Genomic DNA, 27755 nt, shown 5'->3' on the forward strand with positions numbered 1-27755 from the left:
ACATGACTTAGCAATTTTAGACGATAAACATTCGGATTAATCTTTTCAAATATCTCCAGTGGTCCAATTTTTTTTGTTGATAACTTCTTATATTTGCCCACTGGGAATCTATATTTGGTCAAAACGACCCAAACATACTCGCTCTCCTCATACTCCATGTGTTCTTCTGGGCTCATCCTATAATGAACTCTATTTGGTAAAGTCGCACTTGGAACTCGATTTATTTGATATAGAACATCCTTCAGTAGTGGTGAACCATTAAATAGATTTGTAAAATCCGCCAGCCTCGTTTGTCAAGCCTAGCGTAGATACACCACCCATCATCTTCACCGACGACGGCCTAGTGGGAGTAATCCCCCACACATAGACCTGTTGGTGATAACAGCGGTGGTGGCCAACTGGAACGTCAGGCGCATTCTAGTCGACACAGGGAGCTCGACCGAAGTCATAAGCCGCATGTGCTTTCGAAATCTCGGGGTAAGTCCTCAATATCTTAAACCACACAAATCTTGCTTGACAGGGTTCGACGACAATCAGGTGGAAACTGATGGAATGGCGTCGCAACCAATATTGATAGGAGACGGTGAAGCAAAAAGGGCGATAATGTTGAATTTCTCCATAGTTGACAAGATGCACACCTAATATATTATATTAGGAAGGAACTTCCTAAAGGAGTCAGGAGCCATAATCTCTATGACCCACCTGATGATGAAATTCTCAGTCCCGAGAACGAACCTCATAGGGACGGTCAGGAGAAATCAGGAGATAGTCCGGGAATGCTATCTGATCTCGACCCAGGACAGCGAAGAGAAGAGGACCAACCCGGCCACTGTCGGAGGAGATAAGCTCTTCTACGGGGATCCTACAGCGGACATGCTGGAATGAGGCAAGAGTCGTCCAGGTATGACGAACGGCTACTACAACATTTTTTCTTTCAAGTTATTTTATGAGTAAAGCCACTAGGCGAGAGAGTAGCGCTACAAGCTACAGTTTTTATCGATAAATAGTATTTTTAATAAAAACGACGCGACAAAAGGAGGAGTCCTAGTTAAACTCACTTGGCTTCGATGAAAGGATAGCCTTAGTAGCGAAAGCAACGACAAGGGGTCCTAAGAGGACAACCCTGGTAGCACACGCGACGACCAGGGTCCCTTAAAACAACCCTGGTAGCGAGAGCGACGAACATGGGTTCACACGGATAGCATTGGTAGCCAAGGCGACGACCAGGGGCTCTAAGGAGGAGTCCTAGCTAACCTCACTTTGCTCGAGTAAAACGCGATCCCCCACCGGGGATCTGAAGAAGAAGTCCTAGTTAAACTTACCTTGCTTCGACAAAACAGGTAGCCTTGATAGCTAAGGCGACGACCAGGGGCCTCAAGGAAGAGTCCTAGTTAACCTCACTTTACTCGAGTAAAACGCGACCCCCCATCCGGGGTCCCAAGTAGCAGTCATAATTAACCTATAGCTCTGGTAACGAGAGCAACGACCAGGGGCCTAAGGAGAAGTCCTAGTTAAACTAGTCGTGCTCATGCCGCGAAACAACCCTAGTAGCGAAAGCAACGACCAGGGGCCTAAGGAGAAGTCCTAGTTAAACTAGTCGTGCTCAAGCCGACGAAGCAGCTCTGGTAGCGAGAGCAACGACCAAGGGCCTAAGGAGGGGTCCTAGTTAAACTATGGCCTCGGTAGCGAAAGCAATGACCAGGGCAAAGCCCAGACGCAGGAATTATTCGAAATATTTATACAGGGCTAATTTGGGCTTTATTTTGCAGAGGGAGCTAGTCAATTAGGTCATACTTGAATAGGTCTGACTGGTTCATTGTGCAGGAGTGATCTTGCGGAGCATGCGTAGTAAGTTAGGAAAACCACATTAGTGAGCCTAGGGTGATACTAACAATAACACAAACTCTTCCTGCTAGTGTTTCTTTTTTGTAGGAAGGAAGCGGTGACAAACATTGAAACAAGGCTAGAACATACCAGACAAAAATAAAGAAGACAACCATTAAGAAACCTTCATTAAAAATAGTGAAATCATGATAATTACACATCAGAGGAAGAAGAAGGAGCAGTAGGAGGATCAGACACGTCCACCGATGCTCTAACGAGCACAGCAAGAAGGCGACCACCCCCAGGACGACGGACTAGAAATCCAATGGCCAAAATTAGTGCAGGCTGAGAAGTGCTCAAGGTTCCGGTCAGCGAATAAACCAAGGATAGAGATGATTAGTTGTGAGTAAAGCCGAAAGGTTGTCTTCATCCAGCAAGTCTCGAGGACAAAGGACTTCGATGAAACCCTCACCAGCCACTTCCATACACAGGTGCTCGATGGAGGCGTCATCATCGTTAAGATACATATAGAAAGCCACCTTTATATCACCTCTAGGAAGAGTCCCACTAACCATTAGAATAACCCATGACAAACTACAGGGTATTCTTACCCCACTTTTAAACCTATTTATAGGGCACAATGGTCATCATGAATGGGCACAACCATCGAAGGGTCGCAACAAATAGAAACAAACGGAAAGTAGAAGACCAACAGATCTAAGCACGGGAAAATAAGGAAATAACACGAAATTAGAAGAGCAAAAAACGTAACCTTTTATTAATTCTCAAGAGGGGTCTATTACAGAAGAAATTACAATCAAAGACATCGAGACAACCAGGGGTGCTCGGGTCTATTACAGAAGAAATTGCAAAAGCAGTTGAGGGCAAGAAAGCGTCAAAAAAGCAAAGGAAGCGGCTAAAAGACCTCAAATCCACAACAACGACTCGATCGGGAAGAAGAATCTTGTCATTCAGAACACCACCCTACGAGAAGTTGGTCGAAAGTCGATCTCTATAAACATCTCCCTCGCGGAAAAAGAAGGAGAAACCTTGGCCGAAAAGGAGTCTTCAACCAACAGGTATGCCATAAATGGCGTGTAACCAAACCACCATTTTTGGGGTTGGACCCGAATTGGCATCCCGGGTAACTATCTCTATTATCGGAAAGGGTTACCCCTAACTATCTCCATTATCGGAAAAACATCTATCAAACAGGTAACAAGTATGTATTCAAACAGAGGCCTCATCTCGGAATTTTTAATGAAAACAGAAGCTAAGAACGAATATTTAAAATATTCGTGAAGAAAAGGTTTTTAAGTGTTGAAACATTAAAAACCAGAGTAAGCTATTTATAGTGGAAGAAGAAATCCAAGAGACTTTCTCAACAGACGGAAATCATTAAATTAAGGAAGTACAAGCGCCTCGGGAATACTCGAAATCATAATAACTAGGAGATACTTGCGGCTCGAGACTGACCAAGTCGGTGGAGAAGCTTTGATGCTCAAGTCAATTAAGTTTTGCGGGTAAAAGAAGTAATTCTTACTGAGTTACTTCTTTTAGAGAAACACTGATATGATTACATAGGTTTGGACGCCGGTGGCAAAGCACCGGCTGAGATGATGAAGTGTGTGTCAGGACAGTGGCTTGATGGGAGCCACATGTTATAGCCTTTAGAGGATAATATCTTACTTTTTGGCGGTGCCATCGATAAGTTATCAGGGTTTACTGTGGTTATGGTCTGATAGATCAATTGTCAAACTAGTAGGCATTTTTGGTTGCAGCTTATTGCTTTTGCAACTCTATTGTAAGCTATCAAAGCTTTTAAATTGTGTCTAACAGAACAGGAATTTTAAATTTTCTGTCTGACAGAACAGAGCTTTAAAATTATACATAGGGCTGTACAATTTTGTGCCTGGCAGAACAGGACTTCAAAATTGTGTACTTGACAGCAACATTTTAGAACTTGTGCCTACCAGAGCATAGCTTTAAAATTCTTTGCCCAGCAATGCAAGGTTTATAAATCATATGCCAAATATTTCATTGGAATTATTCATTCAATGGAATATAAATCTGTGAACATTCAATCAAATGTTGGCAGAGACAAAAAGAAAGATCCATTTGCCAGAATCATCAAATAATTCAGGATTATCTTATCAATTTCAACAATAACATTTCATTGGTTCTCAACTTCTCATCAAGAAAAGAAGAAACTAACAAAAAACGAATACAAAGATAACAAAATGTTAGAGAGAGAGGGAGAGATAGAGAGTGGCATAGAGTTCTATTAATCCCTAATAACATGTATCCGAAAAATTTAACAAACAGAATTACCTTTCAATATTCAGAACTCAACTCAATCGATCTTCACTGACGAATAAATGAGTCTTGTGAACCAGAAACAGGCGTAGAAACCTATTGTGCCAGTTAAAACAAAGAACGCGTAGGAGACAATCAACATGTAACCAAAGTACAACACACCAGAGACTGGTTTTGTGATCTCCAGCTTAGTGAAGAAGTAAAAAGCTGCGTAAAGGAAGAGATATAAAGCAGAGGAACCAGAGGTGAGATAAGATCTCCACCACCAAAGATAATCCTCACTGCAAAGCTGGAAATAGCATAGGACGATTGTGATCTCTGCACAAGTTATGATGAGGATAACAAAAACAATGAAGAGGAAGCCAAAGATGTAGTAGAATTGGTTCAACCAGATAGAGGTTAGGATGAAGAAGAGTTCAATGAATACAGCTCCAAATGGGAGGATTCCTCCGATTAAGATCGAAAAAGTAGGATTCATGTACCATGCTTGTTCTGGAATTTGTCGTGGGATCTTGTTCGTTTTCACAGGATCTTCTATTGCTGGCTTCTTGAAACCAATGTAGCTACCGACAAAGACAAGTGGAACTGAAATTCCAAACCACAGGAAGACAAGAGCAAACATAGTGCCGAAGGGGACAGCACCGGAAGATTTCTCACCCCAGATAAGAGCATTTAGTATGAAGAAAATGACAAACAAAATTGTTGGGAACATGAAAGCAGTTTTGAGTGTGATTTTCTTCCATTCGTTGCCCTTAAACATCTTGTAAAGACGAGATGCAGCGTACCCGGCCAACAAGCCCATGAATACCCAGAGGAAAAGCATTGCTGTCATCAACCCACCTCTGTTTGAAGGGGAGAGAAAACCTAGGACAGCAAAAATCATAGTTACGAGTATCATTCCAAAGAACTGCACACCTGTTCCAACATATACGCAGAGTAGATCTGAATTTACTGGAGGCCTGAAGACATCCCCGTGAACTAATTTCCACCCAGTCTCTTCTTGGGCTTCTTCTTGGGTTTCAAGCTGGTTGTACTTGGAGATATCACGGTATAGTGTTCGAAGCATGATCATAGCTACCATACCAGATAGGAAGAGAACAATCATGAGAGAATTGACAATAGAAAACCAATGAATTTGATCATCAGCCATCAGCAGATATGTATCCCATCGAGATGCCCACTTAACTTCACTATCCTGAAATGAGAAAGGAAGGTAATGAAACCATAAAAATATATAGATCCTCCGTTAGTTTGACTACGGAAAGTTTATATAGCTACGAAGTTTCACCTGGAACTCCACGTCATATGTGAATATGATCTCCTTGTTTTCTTCTACCTCCTGTGGATTGTCTGAGCTAGTAACTGTTCGCTTAGCGTGAGGGTCACAGGTCGTTAAGCGGGTTTTGTCATTCCAATCTCCATCATACTCATGCTTTACACTGGAGTTATTAAAGAAATAATACATTAAAAGTAGAGAAAAAACAAAATACCTTTGATCCCGAGAGCAACATATAAAATAGGAACGCTCTCGGAAAGAGTTTAGGAATTAACCTGTATGGTTTTACTTCAAACCCCACAATCCTTGCAAGTTCTGTAGCTTGATCCTTGTGATATTTGACCGTAAATTGTAGATGGTTATGGATAAAATGTTTTTCCTCATTGCTCTGCACAATTAACTGAATTAGAAAAACATACATTTTACAGAACTATACAACTGCGAGAGAAATAAAAGCATTCATAAGGACTGTAGGTAAGAGTTGAACTAATTACGCCTGTATATTTTCCCTTGAGCCCGACAAGGAAACCATGTTGGTACATGATGGAAGACTCCTGATCTATCCTCCGTGTTGGAACAACCAAAGGAAGATTATCAAGGATCCTATACCAATACAATTTAGATGTAGTTAGCACACAAGTTATACAATGGAATACTGGAGGAGGATCAAAGCTATAAAATAGATGAGTCCAATGTCTAAAACAATTATTACATGTTGACACGATACTCGTCAGTTATCTTTTCCTTAAAATCCTTGGCAGCTTTCTTATCAAGGGTTCTCCGGCAGAGAATATTACACATCTCTGGTACCCTCATTTTAAACTGCAACATAGTCATTCTGTTAGAAACTGAATAAACAATGATATAGCATCAGAGTTAGCAGTAAACAATTAAATTGTATATTACATATAACTAACCACATAGGGTGAGTTTTCAATACGATCGCCACGAAGAACTTCACCAAGATTCTCTGCATTGTCAATTATGGATTCCGGAGTACAATAAGGGAGAGAATAGTAGGAATATGGAAGTTGTGTTTTTGTAGATGTGAGCTTGTTTACTTTCACTTTCAGAAGATCACCCTGCACCCGAAATGAAAAGGAAAAAAAATTAAGTATGAAAGATCAAATTGCAACATTCACAAATAAGAATTCTTTAGGGACGGAAAAAATGTTATCGCCTCAATCTACTTAATTGGCTTCTTCTAAATTTAGTAGCATGACCTTAAACTCAGCCACTCTACATTGTTTGGTCACCAACGAAATTTTTCTTCCTCGTGATAACGTGGTTGTTAGCAAGCTATCCCCTTTTAGGAAGCTAGGCTCCCTAAGAACGTATCATAAACACGTAGTGACAAAAACCAATCGAAGGCCGAAAAAGGAATCATCACCATACTCTAGCATATCCGACTTGACTCTTTAAACTCCAACTACCAGATACACTCATTTAGTATCAAACTGAAATAGTCTATAAACATGATGCAAACAAAATCTTTACAGTAACAATCTGATACACATATCAATTCATACAACGGTACATACTCCTCTCGTGTTCGATAGATTAATCTTAAACCAATTGCTATCTCCATGGAACTACTTTAGGGTTAACTCTGAAACTTAAAAAATTTAACTAAAATAGTGGTAAACTACCTCCACAATATGTTCTCTCTCTCTCTATAGTCCTAAATTAATGAAAGATTTCGTACGCAAAAATCAAACAAAACAATAAGCTCAGCTAAAAATAAGGGAACCCTTTGATCTCGATGAAGATAGCATATTCAAGCCGAAATGATAGAACTTCAACATTAATCTCTATAGTTATAACCATAAAATCAAAAACTTAGGGGTCACGCAGATGATAGATCTAATAAAGTTAACCTAGAACAAACAAGTACACCAATAAGATCTAACAAAATGAAACAAAACGGAGTCATCAATAACACAATGAAATTGACTTGAGAAAGAGAGTGAGGATAGATCAAATATCCGACTGACCTTTAAGAAATCTTCTGGAGCAACACCAGGAAGGTAGAAGGAAGAGACATGTTGAATGAAGAGAAGAAATAACGTAGAGATGCAAAGCTGAAATGAGAAAGATCGATGAATCTCCATGGATTCACCAATCAATTATGATGATAGAAGAGAGAAAATTAAGGGAAATCTGGGTTTATTGTTTTGGAAGATGAGAGATCTAAATCTTATTGTAAGAAGTCTTCTTCTTCTCCACTTTCTCTCTCTAACAATGGGAACTGAACCATTCCTGAAATTACAAGATTCAATATTTTTTTTTTCAAGGGTCTACCGGAGAAGGTTGCTTCATTTCGACACTTAAAACGACAGAAGAGGAAATACCAACCCTAGATCTGAACTAAATTACAGTTTTGCCGTACTTCATTGTAATTCTCGAGATATAATGGGCGAGTCCTAACACAATAATGGGCCGGCCCACTCCAAACCGACATTTAAACAAATGCTGACTAAGAGCATTTCAAAGTTTCAACAAAAAAGGAAAGGGTTATTTCCCTAATGGCCCCCAACTTTGTGACCAGCTTCCCGCCTGGCCCCCTACTTTACGAGAAATACCCATATGACCCCCTTCCGTTATAACACCGTTACTCTCTCTCTTCCATTTCTTTTCTCTCTCCTCCAGCATGTTTTCTCTCTCTGCCACCTAGGTAAACAAGCCACATCATCGTCTTCACCAACAGGGTCGCCGGCCGGCCAAATTCCGGTCGGCGACCTTCAAACTTTTTTTTTCTCTCTCTTTTCTCTCTCTCCCAAAAAAAAATTCTTTTTTTTTAGATTCTCTCCTATCTCTCTCTAAACTCCGGCGAAGGGGGTCCCTTCGCCGGAGTAGGTCGAAGTCGACCTAGTTCGACCTTGAACAGATTGTTCAAGGTCGCGAAATGACCTTGAACAGATTGTTCAAGGTCGCGAAATGACCTTGAACAGATTGTTCAAGGTCGCGAAATGACCTTGAACAGATTGTTCAAGGTCGCGAAATGACCTTGAACAGATCTGTTCAAGGTCGATTTCGACCTACTCCGGCGAAGGGAAACCCCCTTCGCCGGAGTTTAGAGAGAGAGAGAGAGAGGAGAGAATCTAAAAAAAAAATTTTTTTTTTTTTTTAGAGAGAGAGAAAAAAAAAAGTTTGAAGGTCGCCGACCGGCGACCCTGTTGGTGAAGACGATGATGTGGCTTGTTTTACCTAGGTGGCAGAGAGAGAAAACATGCTGGAGGAGAGAGAAAAGAAATGGAAGAGAGAGAGTAACGGTGTTATAACGGAAGGGGGCCATATGGGTATTTCTCGTAAAGTAGGGGGCCAGGCGGGAAGCTGGTCACAAAGTTGGGGGCCATTAGGGAAATAACCCAAAAAGAAAAGGATTATTTCTCGAAAGGCCCCCTACTTTATGACCAGCTTCTCGCGTAGCCTTCTACTTTATCAAATATACCCAGATGGCTCCCTTTTTCCGTTACCATTAAATGTCTGTTAACTCTCTCTCCTCCATCTCACCACCTCTCTCTCTCGCCACCTCTCTCTGCCACGTCAATTTACAATTAATTTTTTCTCTCTCTCCACCTCACTTCTTCCCTCGCCAGAGAAGAGAGAGGTGAGGTGGAGAGAGAGAGAGAAGTAAAATTTAAGTTGACGTATCAGAGAGAGATGAAGTGGCAAGAAAGATGACGTGACAGAGAGAGGTGATGAGATGGAGGAGAGAGAGTTAACGGACATTAACGATAACAGAAAAAATGGAGTCATCTGGGTATTTTTGATAAAGTAGTGGGCTACGCAGGAACTTGGTCACAGAGTAGGTGGCGTTTTGAGAAATAACCCAAAAGAAAAAAGAGTATATCAAAGGGTGGAGTTCAAAATGCCCCTCCAAATTGGAATCTCCAAATTTGAGGCCCAGCTCCACTCCAATGGTGAAACACTGTTCATTCCTCTAAACCACTTAAACTCATTATTTTAATGTTATAACTTAACAAAAACTCATTACAACTCCTAATAAATACTGTTAAATTTACGTATCAACACTTAACTACATCTCATATTAGTAACCCATAAACTGAGGTTCACTGGAAGTTCATTTGGCACCTTAATATCGTTTCTTTCTCTGGAAATGTTGCTCTGGAGCTCTACCCGTCCGTACGCGTATCGGCAAATATATTAATAATCAATTTCATTGTCCTTGACCACTCACTGAAACTATAGAACAGGCATTGTTGCATTCCACGTTTGCCAAAAACATTTGGTTTTACTTTAACATCATTACTACTAATATCACATCGCTCAGATACTAACTTGGAAAGATCATGAGGACTCTCAATGCACCAGTAACAATATACACTTTTCTACAATCCTTGGTTTATTCGGAAAGCTTGATGCGATCAGATAGTTGCAATATTTTGTTACAACCCCAACTCTTGTTATAAAACAAATTCTCGACTTCTTGGTTATATTAGTAAACATTTCGTTGATAAGACTATTCCAATCAACAATAAATGGAGACCCCCTGTAGACTTGCAGCTGAAAATTAATACAGACATATCATTTATTAGTATTAACATGAATATCGACATAAGTTTCATTTGTCATGATCACTTAGCTCATTTTATTGTCGCAAAAACTTCTTCATCCAGAGCTCGAACTAGTGAAGCAATGCAGGGCCGACCCTGACTTTTTGGTAGCCCAAAGCGAGATACGAAAAATGGACCCCCTATATTAACAAGTGTAGTTGAGCACGTTACAGTTGGTTGTGTACATCCCAAATTCTAATTTAATTACGTTTCCTTTGCGTCGTACGAAGCGGTGCATCCCACTTGACTAACGCATTTGCTAAAAAAAAAAAGTAAAATTGAACTACAACTTCAATCGAAGAGTTTACCTCTAACATTCTCTCATGATATTAAATGACTCAAACTACTTTTGGTTGTTAACAAAATTACTACGAAAAAGTTAGAATTTGTATTTGAAAAAAATCTCGTTGATTTGATCTTTATCAAGTTTTCAACAAAAAATGAACGGCTAAATTTATCACTCGCATAACCGACCGAGCTGTTTTATTATAATAGATACTTACTTGACAACATAACCATTTGCTTTTATTTTAACAAAAAACAAAAGAAAATAACCATGTGCTTTTGTTATTGTTCTTTAACCTAAACCTAAAATATTTTTATTAATTTTTTGAATATTGACAGCAATTGTCATCACAAAAGCATTAATACAACGATACGATATGATAAGCACGATAATTGTCGAAGTATTATTGGCCTAAACTCCAACGAAATTAATGGCCTAAAACTCGACGAATTAAATGACCTAAAATATTTTCTTTCACTTTCTTAAATTTCTTCCATATCCTTCTAGTTCTTTTGTGTGTCCAGAAATATCAATAGTTTGAAAACAAACTAAAAAGGTATTCGTGTCTCATTGTCAAGCAAAAAAATTACACATTAGTTAAGAAAGAAATTTCGAGATCATTGAATATTCACAACTTATATATATATATATATATATATATATATTCTAAATCACGTAAAGATAAACGACATCGAAAAAGCGTTATAAGCAAATAATAAATTATAATTCCCGAAAAAAATGAGGTATGGAACTGAGATAGAAAAAATTAGAAAATTTAAGTAAATTAAATTACTCAAGAATAAGAAAACTATAAATACAAGACAAATGAAAATTAAAAACAAAATTGAGGTACTTTTCTCCGTTCAAGCTCTGCCCTTTGTCGGTGTAGACAGTGTAGTATATAAATACATAGATTATATGCGGTGAGCTAGAGAGATGGAACGAGGGAGGGAAGAGAGAAAACAAAAATAGTAAAACTAGATTTAGGTTTTGATTCGATATATGATCTATTTAATTTAGGTTCTAGATTATGTAAATAATGTTAGTTGTCATAATGTCATTTTATTGAGTTTGACTGTTGAGGCTTGAGATAAAATTACCTAAGTAATAAGTTAGTACGAAGAGAAGGAGGAATGAGAAAGGTTTAAAAGTAAAATACTAGCTGTCTGGGGGTTCTCAAAAATTTTGAAAGTGAAGGATAGTTTCTGGGTCCCACTTCCTTAAAATATAATTCCTTTTGGTGGCCCACATAATTTAGCTGTGGCCCCTTAGACATCCTTGTAATAACTGGGTCATTACCATAACTCGGTCAAAATTAACACTACGGTGGCCCCTAAAAATTGGGGGCCCAATGTAGGGATTTACACCCTTCTACTAGTGTTTATAGCGGAAATATGACATCTAATGTCTACACTAGTATTCCCAGGATCACATGCAAAACTAGTAATTAATCTAATGGAGATAGTAGATTACCTTAATCGCTTTTTCCTCGAACTAGTTGAATTGATTGAAGATGACCAAGAGCTTCAAGTGTAGCTCAATGGAGATAGTAGATTACCTTAATCGCTTTTTCCTCGAACTAGTTGAATTGATTGAAGATGACCAAGAGCTTCAAGTGTAGCTCCTCTACTTGGGACACGAGCAATCAATTTGATCTCCCACCTTGTTGTATAGCTAGCACACCAATGGTGGTTGGAAGAAGAACTCCTTTCTTCTTGACTAGATAGATAGTTAATGGGAATTAGCTCACTTTCTCCTCTCTACTTGATGTGGTAGAGTAAGAAAGCTTAGAGAGAAATTCCACACCTTATTCTCTGCCCTAAGAGTGTTTATATAGAACCCTAATAAGAATCCACCTCCTTTTAGGTTTCCTAAAACACCCTTTAGAATAAGATTTAGGGAAATAGTCGAAAATAGCAACTATTGGTATTTTCTCAATTCCCTAAGGAGGAGGTGCCTAAACACCACGAAAATTGGCAGATATAATGTTTATTATATCAGCAACTAACCCTCCAAAATTCAGCCCAATGCGAGTCCTAGAAGTACCCGAACCGGTCTAGGCCCAAAAACCCTGTTTTTGGCCTTTTTGTACTATCTTTGCCTAATTCCTTTTTAGGCCTATGAGATATGTTTATGGGACACTCCCATGATTATATCTCACTCCCACTAGTCATATCCTAGATCAATTTGTCACTCTTATGTGTAACCCGTTGTAGGATCCGATCGAAGTTAGCCGCGAATTACTTCGTAATTCGACGATCGTAGTTGGTCTCTAGCTACAACTCTACGATCCCTAAATCAATCGGACTTGATGATCTTCCACATCAATTGTCCTATCCGACAATTTGTTCGCATTGTCACCTTGGTCGAAGGACATCTCCTTCAACTCCTTCACCCAAAGCGATGCTTTGTTCGCTTTGGGCCCAGGGCCAGGCCTGAAGCAAAAGCCATTCTTATGGGCGTTTTCAATGGGCAACAGACAATCAATACAAGAGCATCAATATTGAAAGTGACAACCGAAAGCTCATTTATCACCTTAAAGATGTAAAAAGCAAAGTGCAATGGCAATCTCTCTATCACACACAAAAGATAAGGAATTTACTTCCACTGTTTCATCACATTACCTTCGCCTATATCAACCGATTGCAGAAAACTCTAGCGGACGCGTTAGCAAAATGGGATAGAACCCAAAACGAAGATAGAATTTGGAATGATGTTCCAATTTTAATTTTCCAGTTATATTGTAATAAAACTATGATTTATTAATGTTATTTCTAGCGTTTCAACAACAACAAAAAAAAACTCCTAATAACTATATTAAAAAAAAAATTGGTCTAAGATTCAGAAATAGAGGAGGTAATTAGCCATACAACCACTCTTAAACCAATAAAGACTACAAGTCCAAATTAAAATATGAAATAGAGAATAAGTTCAAAAAGATAAAGTTCAACAAAAAAAAAAGGTCAAAAGGATACTTTTTGGTGGACCCCATGTCCATAGTCATTTATTTTCAAGGGATAATACCCTTTTATAAACATATTCTAACCCAATGGTAAACCATAGGTTTCTTGGGGTTGAGTTAATCAAGATAACGTTTCCAAAAAAAATTATTGCTAATATATCTTGTTGCCAAAATATTTTGTTGCCTAAACATTCAAAGTCTCCCTATTAGGCAAAAATGAAATTGTTTTACCTATCTATATTCTTACAGCCTAATGAAAGTAGGATTCTAGGATTTGTTTTGTCTCTCATTCTATTCCAAAATTCACACCAACATATTCATCATTAAGATTGTCCATGGTAAGATCTTTCAAGTTTTATGACTTGTAGATGGATTATTAGAAATTGTAATAGTTCTGTTATTATTCTTGTTAAATGATCGATGTATACTTGAAAACAAGGACGTATGCATTCAAGGGCCAGGAGAGGCCATGACCCCCAGGCCCTTAATCATTCTGAACAGTAGTCATTTAATACATTAAAATTTTACTTATTTTACTTTTAATGGCACCCTCCTTTAACCAACACCCAACAACGAGTCATAATGCTTTCTTAAATAAACCCAAACCAAACTTAGGTGTCGTTTGGCAACACTAAAATAAGTAACTTTTGTACTTATTTAAGTAGAAAAATAAAAATGTTAGTTTGGTAACGTGAAAATTTCTGACTTCACTGAAGTTAAATTTGACTTCCTTTTGAAGTTAAACTTTTTAGTTTTTGACTTTAAAGTAAAGTACCTTATGTACAACACATACATAAATTTTACTTCGTCTACCTCCGCTCCACCACCACAACTAAACTTCTACCATTCCATTGTACCTCCACCACCACCTCAACAACAATTGTACTTCCCCCACTACCATACCTCAACCACCACAACCACCTTTGCACCTCCACCTCCACCACCACCACCACGATACCTCCATCACTAACACCACTACCATGCACCTCCACCACACCACACCTTAACTACAACCACCTTCGTACCTCCACCACCACCACCACCACCGTACCTTCACCACTACCATTGTACCTTCATCACAACCACCCACATATTTTATTAACCATCACCACCACTATACCACCACCACCACCACCAAATCTCCATCATTACCACCTACATATCTTTTCCACCACCATACCTCCGTCACTACTAGTCACTTACCTCATTCACCACCACTACGATACGTCCACCACCACCACCACCGTAGCTCAACCACCACCGTAGCTCAACCACCACACCACCATCGTATCTCAACCAGCACACCAGCGTATCTCAACCACCACACCACCATCGTATCTCAACCACCACACCATCACCACCGCCATACTTCCACCACCACTGTACTTCCACCACCATCACCATCATCATACCTCCACTACTACCATCACCATAGCTCTACCACCACCACCGCCACTGCCACCATCATACCTCAACCACCACCAAACCCCATAACCATACCTTCAAGGCGCCGCCACCACCACTACCACCAATATCACCACCACTTCGTATACAAGAGCGATCGTGGAAATCATAAATAAATTCATCAAAATCAAGTATCTCTATGAGTAAAAAAAAAAAAAAATTATCAAAAGTAAATTGGATTACCAAACTAACTTTTTGACTTTTTTACTTAGGTTGTGTTTGATATGCATTTTCTCTCGGGAAAAGGAAAACATATTCTCTAAGATATACATTTTTCACGTGTTTGACGGGTAATTAAGGGAAAGGGAAAATAGTAATCACGTGACCTTTTTTCCACTATTTTTCTAAAAAAGAGGATAATCTTTTACCCAGCTTTTATTGGAGCAACTTTTTCTCCTCGGTGGTTTACGTCCCTGATGGCCTTAAGTACTCCAAAGTCATCAGGTATCACCCACGTCATATCTCTCTCATTCCCTCTCTACCCAATTAATTCTTCGTCCCTACTTCAATGTCAACCTCTCCAAAGACTGTATCTCTCTTTTCCCCTCTAAAACCCCATAACTTAATTTCACCCTTACCCACTCATCCCTTCATCTCTCATAGCTATCATCTCTCTAAACCCAAACTTTCTTTAATAACCTATTAGTACTCCTCTGGTTAATTCCTCTCTATAATATAACAACAAAAACATTTGCCCATAACTTTGATGATGTTCTTATTGAAGTTAATGACAACTGTGAAAACCTCGTTCTTTCGAATTTGAAGATGAATCATGAAGATGTGTTTTGAATTCTACTTTGAACTTCATTACTTTTTGTTTTATCAGGTACTTTTGGAGATAGACTTTGTGGATGTGCTTCGACAACTGCCAACCCAATTAGAAATTCAAAATTTGGTGTGGAAGTGGAAAGTGAGTTATGATGCTCTGGTTGTTCAGATAAAGCTATCGTTTTTAGTGTGGGCTTTATGGTGCAATTCGTGTAGGCTGGTTGAAGCTTAATAATGTTCATGTGTCATGACAATCACAATCTTGATTTCTAATCTGATATTAGTTAAAAGATAAATATATTTTCGATGTGAAACAAACAACGAAAAATAAAGAAATAGGAAAACAAGATATTTTTACCATAATGAACCAAACGGTCGAAAAATAAAATTGATGTCCAGAGAAAATATTTCTCGAAGTAAATAATTCTCGGGGTAAATTTCTCTATTTTTTTTCCTTTCCCCAAGTTGCTGTCAAACACAACCTTAGAATTAATATTTTTGCCAAATATACTTTTGTAATTTTTTTACTTTTTTAAAGCAAAAGAACTTCTACTACAAGCAAAAGTACTTATACTTTTGGTTGCCAAACGACACCTTAATGTTTCTTAAATAAACCCAACCCAACATAAATCCCTTCCAATCCAAAAATTCTTAGGTATCAATGAGTAAATTACCTAATTTGAATGCCATTATTTTCCGTCGTTCGTCTATTTTAATGGTAAGTTTCTAATGTTTCTATTATTGTAACTTTATGTTGCTACCTATTTGTTTAATTTATATATACATATGTATATTGATTCCAATTGTAAATAGAAATAAATTCGAGTCATTCAAACTTTGATCTCTCATTAATCAAAGTTGGTTGTTTCTCAAAATCGGAATCGAGAACAGGTAAATTTTTTAGACAAATAGTTTTTTTCTCTCTCTCTGTCTATCTCCCTCTCTATTTCTCTCTCTCACAAATTCTCACTCTCCCTCTCTCTCTCTTTCTTCTTTGCAGTTACAAGTTAATCATATAATTGTATATATTTTGTAAGTAAACATTTAACTAATGTAAATAAAATGTATTTTAAGTGGTTACAATTCAAATGGCGAGCGGGAGCAGTAGATTGTATATATTTTAAATGAGATTGTTTTTTTTAAGTGGTAGTTGTGAATGGAATGAAATTGATATTTGTGTTTGATCTTCATGGCTTATATGTGTATAAATTTCTCAAATTAGTTTATGACTAGAATGGTCCGACCCCCCTAACAAAAGTTCAGGTTCCGTCCCTGCTTGAAAAGAAATCTTACAGAAATATTGTCTCAAAGTTTCTCTCTCTTCACATATTTTCTCTTAAAAATAAACATGAAATTATATATATGTTACTGAAATTATGAGACATTTTTATACCATTTTTTCATTTCTACCAACATACTTAGGTGTAACACGATTTCTGTCTCTGACTTATTTCAGGAGAAAAGAAGATGGACTTTTTATTTCTACAATCTTGTTTTCATTACAAAAATACATGTAAACTGATATAAATTTTTCTAGCATTTTAATGATTCTAACAACAAACTTAGGTATAACATGTTTTTTGAGTTAATTAGATTAGACACAATTTGAATATTTTCTAGCATATTATTGATTCTTACATAACATGTTCTTTGAGTCACTTAGAGCAGGTAAACATAATTTGGAATATTGTCTAGCATTTTGTCGATTCTAACATCATACTTATGTGTAACATGCTTTCTGACTTAGTTTTGAAGATTGTTTTTTTATTGATTCTAATTAAACAATTATGTTACTAGAGTATATTTTTTACTTACTTACATCAGGTAAACAAAATTTTCAATATATTTTTTACCATTCTGTTGATTCTAACAACATAATTATGTATATATGTTTACTCACTTATATTAGGTCAAAGAAATTTTTAACATGTCTCTAGTATTTTCTTGATTCCTACAGAATAATATTGTATCACATGTTTCTGTCTTACTTAGATTTGGTGAACAAAATTTTGAACATTTATCTAGCATTTTCTTAATTCTTATTGTACATAATTCTTTTATATTTTTGTGGGCAGTTATCCAATCATTGATTGGATTTTATTGCAAACAGAAAAAATCCAAGCTAGATGCTTGAGCTCTTATCTTCATCCACTTAGGCCAAGAGTTTCAAGGTGTGGTTCAAGCCTTCCAAGATGTTCTCATTGGTCTGAGTCATACATGATTGAGTCATCATGCATTAGTGATTTTATGCAGTAAGTTGGAAAAATAATGGTAGAGTGCGAGAATTTTTATCAACACATTTGTAGTATGTATTGATTATTGGACAAACCTTGAACATAATTGTGGTGTTTATAGCAGTTTTCAATATAAATCCACAATAAACTATACTTTTTTCTCTTTTGTACACATAAATGTACTTTTAAATTTTCTCATATGTTTGAGCTTGAGAGGCTTAAAGGGGGAGTTGAAAAAATGAGGGTTTGTCGTTGGTGTAAATAATCGTGTCATCACAATAGTGCCTCGTGCACAAAAGCTTTACTTAGACAACAGTTACATTTTGTTAGTAGAGACCATAAGAGTTTTTAATGTGTTTAGAGAATTCGATAAATGTTAACAACTTATAATACTTAAACTTAAGATTTTGCTAGATGTTCTTCAGTTCAAAATGTAGACATTTTTGTAATGTCTTAACACCATAACTTTGATTTCTTGTTCACAATTATAATCCCTTGTAGCAGTGTTAGGAATTTTGTCAACATTTCTCTAGTGTTTCTAGCATTTTACTTCGTTACTCTAATTTTTTTATGTCCATCTTTGTATATTCTCTCATTTGTTTGATACAGAAAGGATTGACTTCACCATGCTATTGCGATCTTATGTAATAGATTAGAAAAATGCTAATAGAGTGCGAGAAGTTCTGTCAATAACTACATAGTATGTAGAATTTTAGACAACATCTCAACATTATCTTGGTGTTTCTCGAAATTTTCAATATAATCCCACAATAAACTAACTTTTTTTCTCACAATTTGCAAATTTTCTTTTTTTTTATCGAGGTTTCAATCAATACACTCTTGTTAAGTCGTACCAATGAGTTAATTTTCTAGAAACACATAATATTTAACATTAAAAATAGTCAAAATGCTAAAAACATAAAAAAGGGTTACAAAGATAATACAAAACTCTAACACTTAAGCTTCTTCACGTCCTGAGCCGGCTCCTTACTAGTGCCCTCCGACGCACTAGTATTTTGGTGGATTCTTTCCAACCTTTGTGCCATATGATGAAGTTGGTTTAGGCTTCCTTCGATCACGCTTCCTTTTTTCTTCACGTAGTTGGAGTGAGGAAATCGTCTTAACTTTGCCGTCCTTGGTGCGCTCCACTGGCACCACACATGGAGACTTCTCGCCTAAAACCCACAAAATGTTCAAGTGTGGTATCACCGTTGCCCTGGATACTTCGAGGAAGTCCAGCCCCAAGACAATTGTGTGATCATTCATGTCCTAGACGTAGAAGTCTATCCGGTCATTTCACGCTCCCATCTTGAGCGGAACTCGCCTTGTTACTCCTTGCACGACCTTTGGTTCCGAGTTTATCGCCTTTATTGTTGATCTACGATCTCCTTCGATCTTCATTCCCAACCTCGTTGCTTCCTTAGGCGTGATGAAGTTTTGATTTGCTCCCTAGTCGACCATTCCTTGCATTCTTCTTAGGCATGGTGGTATGGTCTTTGCTTGCTTTCAAGCTAAGGTCTACACACATGAGATCTTTCCTTGCTTTCTTCTTAGGCATGGTGGTGTGGTCTTCTACTTTAAGAGCACTGAAGCAAATAGTACCTACCTGCAGGCCTTCGCCCTCTTCCTTATCCTTATCTTTACCTTTCTCGCACTTGGTCAACAAAGAGTTAGGGGTACTCTTGTTCGAGCATCCCCACGAACGATGGTCTCTTTCCCACTTCCAACACTTCCTTGGAGGGTTGGCTCTCTTTGAACTTCTTGTCCTTGGGTGCCTCCCGTCTCCTTGTGTCCTTCTCGTGGTTCAGATCATCTCTACCGTACTTCTCTCGATTGCTAATTCCCCCACTATGGTCTTGGCCACCTTCTTTGGGTTTCTCGCTTACATAGTCCACCCTGAAGTCTTCTAGTTTCTCTCCACTCTATCTAGTGCAGTGGACAAGTCCTCCACGTCTCGACGTCTCAGCTCCGTTCTTGCCTAATTTTGCAATCAATGTAAGAAGAAGTATAGACAATCCTTGTCAGACATGTCTGGGATGTCAAACATAAGGGCATTGAGTTCTTTGACATATGTTGTTATTGACCCAGTATGTTTGAGTACCATCAACTAGTGTCTTGCCTGAAACTCGACATTCTTTGGGAAGACCTGTTCCTTGAACTTGTTGGGTTATGGTGTCTCCTAGTGTTCTAAGCGAAATCTCAGACATCTTATGTCTAACACTAGTATCCCCAAGATCTCATGCATAAGCTAAAGATGAAACTAAGTAGTTTAGAGATTACCTTAATCGCCCCACGGACTATTCGATTGAATGTAATAAGACCAAGAGCTCCAATCGTAGCTCTTCTACTTGAGACACCAGAGTAATCAACTTGATCTCCCACCTTTAAGTTTTCTAGAACCTTATGGTGGTTAGACGAGAACACCTTCTTCTTTAGACTAGATAGATAGTTGAAAACTATTCTCTCTTTCTTTCTCTACTTGATGTTGTGGAGTCAGAAATCTCTTTGAGAAATTTCTACACCTAATTATGTTCTAATGAGACCCTTATATAAAATCCTAAAGTTAGAGTGCAACCCGAATTAGGTTTCTTAAATGACCAAAATAAAAACAAACTTGGGATTTCAAAAAATAGAAACCTCTTTCATTTCTCCCTTTATCTGTTGGCCAACCACCTTATGCCCTAAAGGGCTAGGTCTGGCCGGCCCCTTTAGTGTGATCGACCATGCCTTGACCGACACACTAATGGGCTTTAAGCTTGGCCCAAAACTCTCTTTTTGTTTCGGTCTTTTTACTATCTTTGTCTTAGTTTTCCTTTGACTTTTTAGACGTATTTATGGTTATAACCCATGCTTATATGTCTCATCCCTCTGGTCATATCTTCCGATCAAATCGACACTCTTTGGTGTAACCTGATGTAGGATCCGGACGAAGTTAGCCGCGAATCACCCCGTGATTCGACGATCGTAGTTGGTTTCTAGATAAACATTTTGATCCCTAAATCGTCCAGAACGGATGATCTTCTTCATCAATTGTCTTATCCGACAAATTGCTTGCATTGCATGCATCTTTTGTCGAAGGACATTTCCTCCAGAACTCTCTTTTGAACTCTTCCCAGGTGTCGATCCTGCGACGTCCCTTGGTTATCTCCGCGGTCTTTCGTCGCCACCATAGCAACGCGTCTTCCGCCAAGTACATTGCTGCCATCTCCACCATGTCTTCCTCCCTCTCAAGGCCCATTGCTCTGAAGTACCTCTCTATGTGCCATAGGAAGTTTTCTACTTCTTTAGCATCCCGGTCACCACTAAAGCTCTTTGGGTCTGGCACTTTAACCCTTGGTGCTTTTTGAGTTGGCTTGATCCACATATTGCCCCACAACCTTTGCCATCAACAGGTATCGAGACTTGAAGTCCTCGAACTCTGCACGCAACATCTCCAAGGCTTTGTGTATGTTGTCCATGTCCCTTTTTAGCACATCCACCATTGTCTCTACTGACTTCTCAATCCCTTCGACAGTCTCTTGTTGACGGCTTAGAACTGTTGCTTTGTCGTGGGAGAACTCCTCTTTCTTGTCCATACGTCCCAGCAACATGTCTAGTTTCTCCTTGACTACCACCATCCTTGCCTCCATGGAAGTTTCCCGGTCTGTCGACTTTTCTCGTGCAGACTTGCAACCTTTGGCCTTAACAAGATGCCCTTCCTTCCTGGCAACCTCTTGTTGCATTATCTTGATCTCACTTGACATGGTTCTAACGTAGCTCTAATACCAACTGTCACGGGGTAAAACTTCGGCATATCACTTTTCACCGTGAGACACTTGTCTTAGCTTATTTCCTAAGGACAAGTCTAAGCCTTCACTCGTCTATGCCTATGTAACCTTGACTAATAGGCAAGTTCTAACACTAAGAGTGCTCCAAGAAAGTAATCTCCAATAATGCTCAAGACTATTACAAAGAACTTTAAGCTTTATTTCTTATGAACAAGTTTACAAGTGTGGATACACTTCCCAAGTCACTCAAACTCTACACTTTATTGCTTGATTCTTAACTTATACTAGTTGTCTAACAAAATCAACGACCAAGTCTTAAGTCTCCTTCATGGTCTAGAGATTTCTCTCAAAATATCTCCAACCATCTTTAGAATAATTATATTAAAATTGCTCAGTCGGTTATCCTGGGGATAAGTCTGACCGTCCATTTTATGTTAGAGATTTGGTTGGGAACACATCCGATGGATGATATAAATTTTTTTTTTATGTAAATAGACTAAAAAAAAGAAGGGTATCTATGTAAATTGGTTAGAATAACTAATACTCACATATTTCTCACCCTATTTTTTTCTCCCACCGATTACATCTTAGAACCTACCAACTTTACAGTAGAAAATGGTGGCAGACATTGCAATAACTAACCCACTCACTCATATCTTCCTAATTTCTCTCTCAACCGTCTAACTATTTGACTTACAATTGAAATTCTGTCATTTTCTCTCCAAATTCTTTCTCTACACAATGCTTTCTCCCTCTCAACAACAAAAAAAATCTCTTGATTTATTTTTATCAAATCTTTTATGTTAGTGATTTTTTATATATTCTTCCTTCGTATAAAATGTGATTTACCAGCGAAGTCAAGAGGGATCTGTCGCGTCTGTAGGACGCGACGGAAACCTAGTGCTCCATAAAGCCAGCTCATATGCTTGAAAAAGATGGCTTACCTTTAGTAGCCCAACCCAAAATGTTATCAACCCAACTATATGGCCTGTTGTGTGTGTTGTTTAGACTGTGTTCTGGAGCTAATATGTTGCTGCCTCGGGTCATCTAAGTTGTTGTTTTTTGGGCTTAAAAATGATCAGTGATAGGGGTGGGAATCGGGCGGTTTCGGACGGGCTCGGGCAACATATAGCCGGACTCGGACGGATCGAGCACGAGTATGTCGAGTCCGTGTCTAATTGCGGGTCGGATCGGGTCGGATCGGGCCGGACGGAAATGCACATATCAGAGCTCGTAGCCCGTCCCGAGCCCGGTTGCCCGAGCGGGCTCCACCGGACTCGGGCCAGACAGACTCGGGTTTTTTGCAAAAAAAATAATACTAGAAGAATAGCCAACTTTATCAATGATCCACATTAACTAACACAAAAAAAGAAAATTAAACAACAAAATTTACAAAACAAACATATAAAAGGAAATTAAATAATCCAAAAACAATATTTTTTTGTGACTTTTGGATTATACCTCACACATTCATCCACATCAATTAAAATAAAAAAAGGAAGTTTATAAAATTTACAAAAACACTCAATCACCAAATAGGCAAATACAACTTAAAAACAGAAAATAAAAAATTAAATAACAAAAATGGTTGCATTTTCCAAATCTTGTCCCAACTTTATCTGCAAAAAAATAAATAATAAGTGTATATCAATATATAAATCATACAAATTCATCACCACCATGAAAAACTTACAGATTCACATCATAATATACATCTCATTGGTTTCAGATTAAGTTACATCATCCCCAACAACTAAATTACATATTAACATCAAATCCGTTCTAGAATACAGATCTATTCCAGATCTATTTCGGAGTACATACATCATATAAAAAACTAATAACTTTACTAAGTACTAACACTACTGACTATTGTTATAGACTTTGAAGCTTTTGCTGTTGGATGATGGAGTCGGAGAGATAAGAGAGACATTGACCAAGTGAAGTAAACCCGAGAGACAAAGAGATATGAATATGATTAATCGATAGATGAAGACATGAAGTGGTAAGTGGAAGTGGTCAAAGATTTAGGGCTAGTTCATTGTTGTTTCTGTTGGGGACTTAGAGTTAGAGAGAGATAGGCGGAGAGAGAGTATTATGTTAGTTTTAGGGTTTCTGATTTGGGGGGAGGGATTTTATAAGAGATGAAGGGCCAAGTTGGGTAGATCCAACGGCTGAGAACTAATTTGAGGATACACCCTAGCTCAGTCGTTGGATCTCAACGAATACATGCGGATCTTAAGCTGGGTTCGGGCACTCCATCGAACTCGGGTATCAGACGGGTAGAACGGGCCGGGACTCGGATTTGAGGGTCTATCCGAATCCCGACCCTAAAGTCGGAGTCATCGGGTCGGGTAAGCCTGGCTCGGGTAGCCTTCGGTCTGCGAGTCTAAATGGTCTGGGCGGATCAGACCGGATCCCGGGTTCCCGGACCATTTTCCCAGCCCTAATCAGTGACATTTGGCTCTTAATATCATTTAAAAAATACTAATTGGCTGGACAAAAGAAAAAAAATCCAGGGTAGCTAACTGAGAAGACCAAATTGGAAAGTGGAAATATAGATTTGTGGGGCCAAGTAGCCACTACCACGTGGTGTGGTAGTTTGCGACGTGTGTGAGTAAGAGAGAACTTTGGAGTCCCCGTTGAGTTGCTGGAAGCGACACCTCAGTGTCTCCTTTTGAATGGCTGGGTGACACCTAAAATGTTCGTTCTGTTGATATATACAAGATTGGTCTTTCTCGAAGGTAAAACAGAACAACCAAAAACAATAGGGGTTTCAAGAGAGAAAGAGAGAGAGAATGATGGAGAAGAGGGTATTGTTGGGGATTCAGAAGAATAAAAATTATAGTAAGAAAAGAGTTGGAGGATTAAATGAGAATACAAGACCGAAGAAGAAGAAGAGAATTAAGAGTTATAAGAAGAAGAGATATCTGGTGAAGAGGGTGTTTGATTATCTGAAATCTGATTGTTATATGTACGCTCCTTTGGTTGTTTCTTCTTCTTCTTCTTCTCTACCTTCTAAAAAAACAAATTCACTAACTACAGGTATTACTTTCTCTCTCTTTTGCTGCTTGCTGATTCTTCCTTGACTGAATGGAATTTGGTCTGTTTTATTTTTGAGTCCAGTCAGAGCACTATATTTGACTTGTTATAGTAAGTCCATTTGTTAGTGAAACCCTAAATCCCTCAAGACTTAGATCTTTAGCCTACTATAGGTGGTGGTTATTTTTCCTTGCTTTGAACCTGATAAACCTGAGTTTGACTTGTTTAAATTTGACCTTGTTTGATCTAGGTCATTCCAAGTTATTACTGACTATGTCAGACTTTTTTTATTTTAGACTAAAATGAACCCGAAATTGGAGTCTTATGAGACAATTATTGTGAAGTGAAGGGAAATGATAAAGTTACAAAAGATTTTGACAAAAAAAAAAAAGGTTCCGAGCTGATGTGGCGGGTGTGGGTTCAAACTTTGGCCAAATGTAGGCAGTTGAGAAATGAAAATAACCGCCACATCATCTGGGAACTTTTTTTTGTCAAAATCATTCTAGCATCTCTTTATTCTGAAATTCAAATCCCCAAAGTTAGATTTCACATTTGAATTGACATAAAAAGAATAACATTACTACACAATGATAATATTAGCAAGTTGTTTTGTATAGTGTGAACTCTGGAGTTCTCAAGTAATAAGAGACGGAAAAGTTAGGGTACTCAGGCCACCTTCACTTTTGGCACTTACTCGTGGTCCTCTGAGTGCCCTCACAGTAGGCAAGTCCGAAGAGTGAACACGGACCCTTTGAAAATGGGAATTTTGTAAGGCGCCCCATCCTATCCCTATAGGCGCCCTATTGATACATGAATTTCTCAAAACTTTTGTTCGTAAAGGTGCCTACAGCAGTAATGTGGGGTCTGACTACTCCCAAAAAATAAAAGTGATGTGGGAACTTAGCGATACCCCTCACCCCTGCCGTCCAATTACTGCGTCCCCTCTTTTTTAATGGGATAGTATTGAAACCCCCCTTAAAAGTACAACAATACCATTATTCGTAGTGTTTTATCTATTTTTTTTCCTGGATCCCTTATAGTACTTCTTCGATGTTACTCCAATTACTGCGTCCCCTCTTTTTTAATGGGATAGTATTGAAACCCCCCTTAAAAGTACAACAATACCATTATTCGTAGTGTTTTATCTATTTTTTTTCTTGGATCCCTTATACTTCTTCGATGTTATATTTGCTAACGTATCTTCATTTCTCATACCTATTTTTTTCTCTTATCCATTTTTTTTCTACTTCACCAACAACATTTATCTAAAATTTAAAAGTCATGGAAAAAGCGAAGTTAGAGTGGCATCTCAGTCGTAGTGATATGAGAGAGAAAGAAAGAAAATATAATAAGTGCAGGGTTGTTTTCGTACTTTTAAGTACAAAAAAAAAAAAAGGAGGTTTCACTAATGTCCAATTACAAAAAGGGGCACCACTAATTGGGCATTAGTGGTGAGGGGTATCACTAAATTCCCTGAAGTTATTTTACGCTCTGGACTCTCTTGTTGCATAAAATAGAAAAGAAAACAGAGATTCATAGCCACCAAATACTTTCTTTGACTTCTTTGTTGATCAAATATTCTTCTTGTCCAATTCATACTTTTCAGCTTCTTGTTGTTGATTGTTTTATCGGTTGGACTTAATGCAGGAATCTTAGGCTTCATCAGAAGAGCCGTGGGTGCACTCCCTCGAAGAAAGACAACCGAGAAAGACGAAGAATCTATGAGTAATCCTCAAAAGAACTTACGTGAGAAGGAAGAGGAAAACCATGTCAGTACCTGCCATCCGGAAATGGACTTTGTTATGGGTCATAAACCTCTTGAACAACTTGACATAGTAAATCACGTTGTTCATCGAAGCTGTCATTCATCCACCAGAAAGCAGTCATCCACCAGAAAGCAGCAATGTGGTGAAATCATTGATGATTTAGTCGCTAGTAACAAGGAATTTGATCGTGTCATTGGTGGTTTCTATATAAAAGGTAATTCCGTTGTCCCAAAAAACTAATTGGTTATAGAGTTGCTTGACTTCATAGAGATGTTTGATGGTTCTGTCGTATATAAGTATGACCTATGCTACAAGATAATCCACATTTCCTTCTATACCACACATTGGATTTTCCGTAGTGTCTTTGGTTATTTTTGAGGTTCCATATATCAAATATGGCATCTTTAGGCTTAGTTAAGGCCATTTTTTCATAAAAATATATCCTAATTTTACTGCTAATAAGCGAATTGGAGAGGTATACTCGTAGCGAATTGGAGAGGTTTCTATATAAAAGGTAATTCCGCTGTCCCAATAAACTATTTGGTTTATAAGTATGACCTATGCTACAAGATAATCCACATTTCCTTGTATACCACAAGTATCGGATTTTCCGTAGTGTCTTTCTTTATTTTTGAGATTCCATATATCAAATATGGCATCTTTAGGCTTAGTTAAGGCCATTTTTTTCATAAAAATATATCCTAATTTTACTGCTAAATAGCGAATTGGAGATGCACACGACATACCTTCATGATAGCCTATGACTTGCAGATTCATGTACCACATACCTGAGAGATCAGTGATAGAATGAGTGGGCATCTCACTAGATTAATAGAATATTTGGATCTTCTCTTTTTGGTGTGATTCATAGTTAAGCATGATACTTTTGGGGTCTTTATATTACAGGGATGAAGTGACTGACGTAAACAGTTCAGAGGCCTCTTTCTAGTGAACAGGATTCAGGAAGCAGCAGAAAAGAGTGGGAATGTGTGTTTCTAATTGGACATAGAATTTAGATGTTTCTGTTTTCGACGCTGTCATCTTTCTTTTGGATATGTTTTGCTCGAAAAATGTATGTATACAGCATACTGTGTATAAAGTTTTTTGGATGGCGGTTCTACGGGCAGTGTTTGTAGCAATGTTGCTTTATCTTAGGAAGGAATGGACCGGGTTCTTGGCAGTCTTCCTTTATTCAGAAGATTCAGTAGGAAGCGTGATAGAACAGATAGAGCAGATAATCATCTATTGGGGAATCAAGAGTTAAGATTATCCCCTGAAGCGAATGGATCTAAAGATGGTAACGGCTCTTGGCATCTCCAATCGAAAACTCAAAAAAAAGCTCAGGTTTTCTTTTGTGTCCGAGACTCCAGTGGATGCTCTTTCTTAGATGGCGTCATTAAAAACTATTTAGGTGTCATTTCCTAGACGTGACCTTAAAAAGGTATCTGAAGTACACATCAAAAATTCAAAAAG

The 27755-nt window shown here is 38.1% G+C and overlaps 2 protein-coding genes across 2 annotated transcripts; one reads left to right on the forward strand and one right to left on the reverse strand.

The window, feature by feature from the left end:
- Positions 1 to 3941: 3941 nt before the first annotated feature.
- LOC147531502 (transmembrane 9 superfamily member 8-like) lies at positions 3942 to 7897 on the reverse strand. The gene is made up of 7 exons (XM_086650698.1): positions 7411 to 7897; positions 6334 to 6498; positions 6129 to 6238; positions 5911 to 6019; positions 5692 to 5804; positions 5429 to 5579; positions 3942 to 5335 (listed from the first exon to the last, which is right to left on the reverse strand). Exons 1-7 carry the CDS (start codon positions 7525 to 7527, stop codon positions 4178 to 4180), a joined length of 1923 nt encoding a protein of 640 aa, XP_086506824.1. The 5' UTR covers positions 7528 to 7897; the 3' UTR covers positions 3942 to 4177.
- Positions 7898 to 24204: 16307 nt separating this feature from the next.
- On the forward strand, positions 24205 to 27408 carry LOC147531503 (uncharacterized). Its single transcript, XM_086647725.1, has 3 exons — positions 24205 to 24519; positions 26164 to 26496; positions 27189 to 27408. The coding sequence occupies exons 1-3, from the start codon at positions 24273 to 24275 to the stop codon at positions 27197 to 27199; spliced, it is 591 nt and encodes a 196-aa protein (XP_086503851.1). The 5' UTR covers positions 24205 to 24272; the 3' UTR covers positions 27200 to 27408.
- Positions 27409 to 27755: the final 347 nt, after the last annotated feature.

The sequence above is a fragment of the Eschscholzia californica genome, unplaced genomic scaffold (assembly GCF_041429995.1).
Source record: "Eschscholzia californica isolate CP2 unplaced genomic scaffold, dmEscCali1.0.p SCAF_6, whole genome shotgun sequence".
Taxonomy (NCBI): Eukaryota; Viridiplantae; Streptophyta; class Magnoliopsida; order Ranunculales; family Papaveraceae; genus Eschscholzia; species Eschscholzia californica.

Coding starts and splice junctions, on each gene's coding strand:
- LOC147531502 (XM_086650698.1), bottom strand. CDS start 7,527: ATGGAGATTCATCGATCTTTCTCATTTCAGCTTTGCATCTCTACGTTA. Junction 6,499..7,410: donor CTCCAGAAGATTTCTTAAAG/GTCAGTCGGATA, acceptor TTTCGGGTGCAG/GGTGATCTTCTGAAAGTGAA. Junction 6,239..6,333: donor TTGAAAACTCACCCTATGTG/GTTAGTTATATG, acceptor ACTATGTTGCAG/TTTAAAATGAGGGTACCAGA.
- LOC147531503 (XM_086647725.1), top strand. CDS start 24,273: ATGATGGAGAAGAGGGTATTGTTGGGGATTCAGAAGAATAAAAATTAT. Junction 24,520..26,163: donor AACAAATTCACTAACTACAG/GTATTACTTTCT, acceptor GACTTAATGCAG/GAATCTTAGGCTTCATCAGA.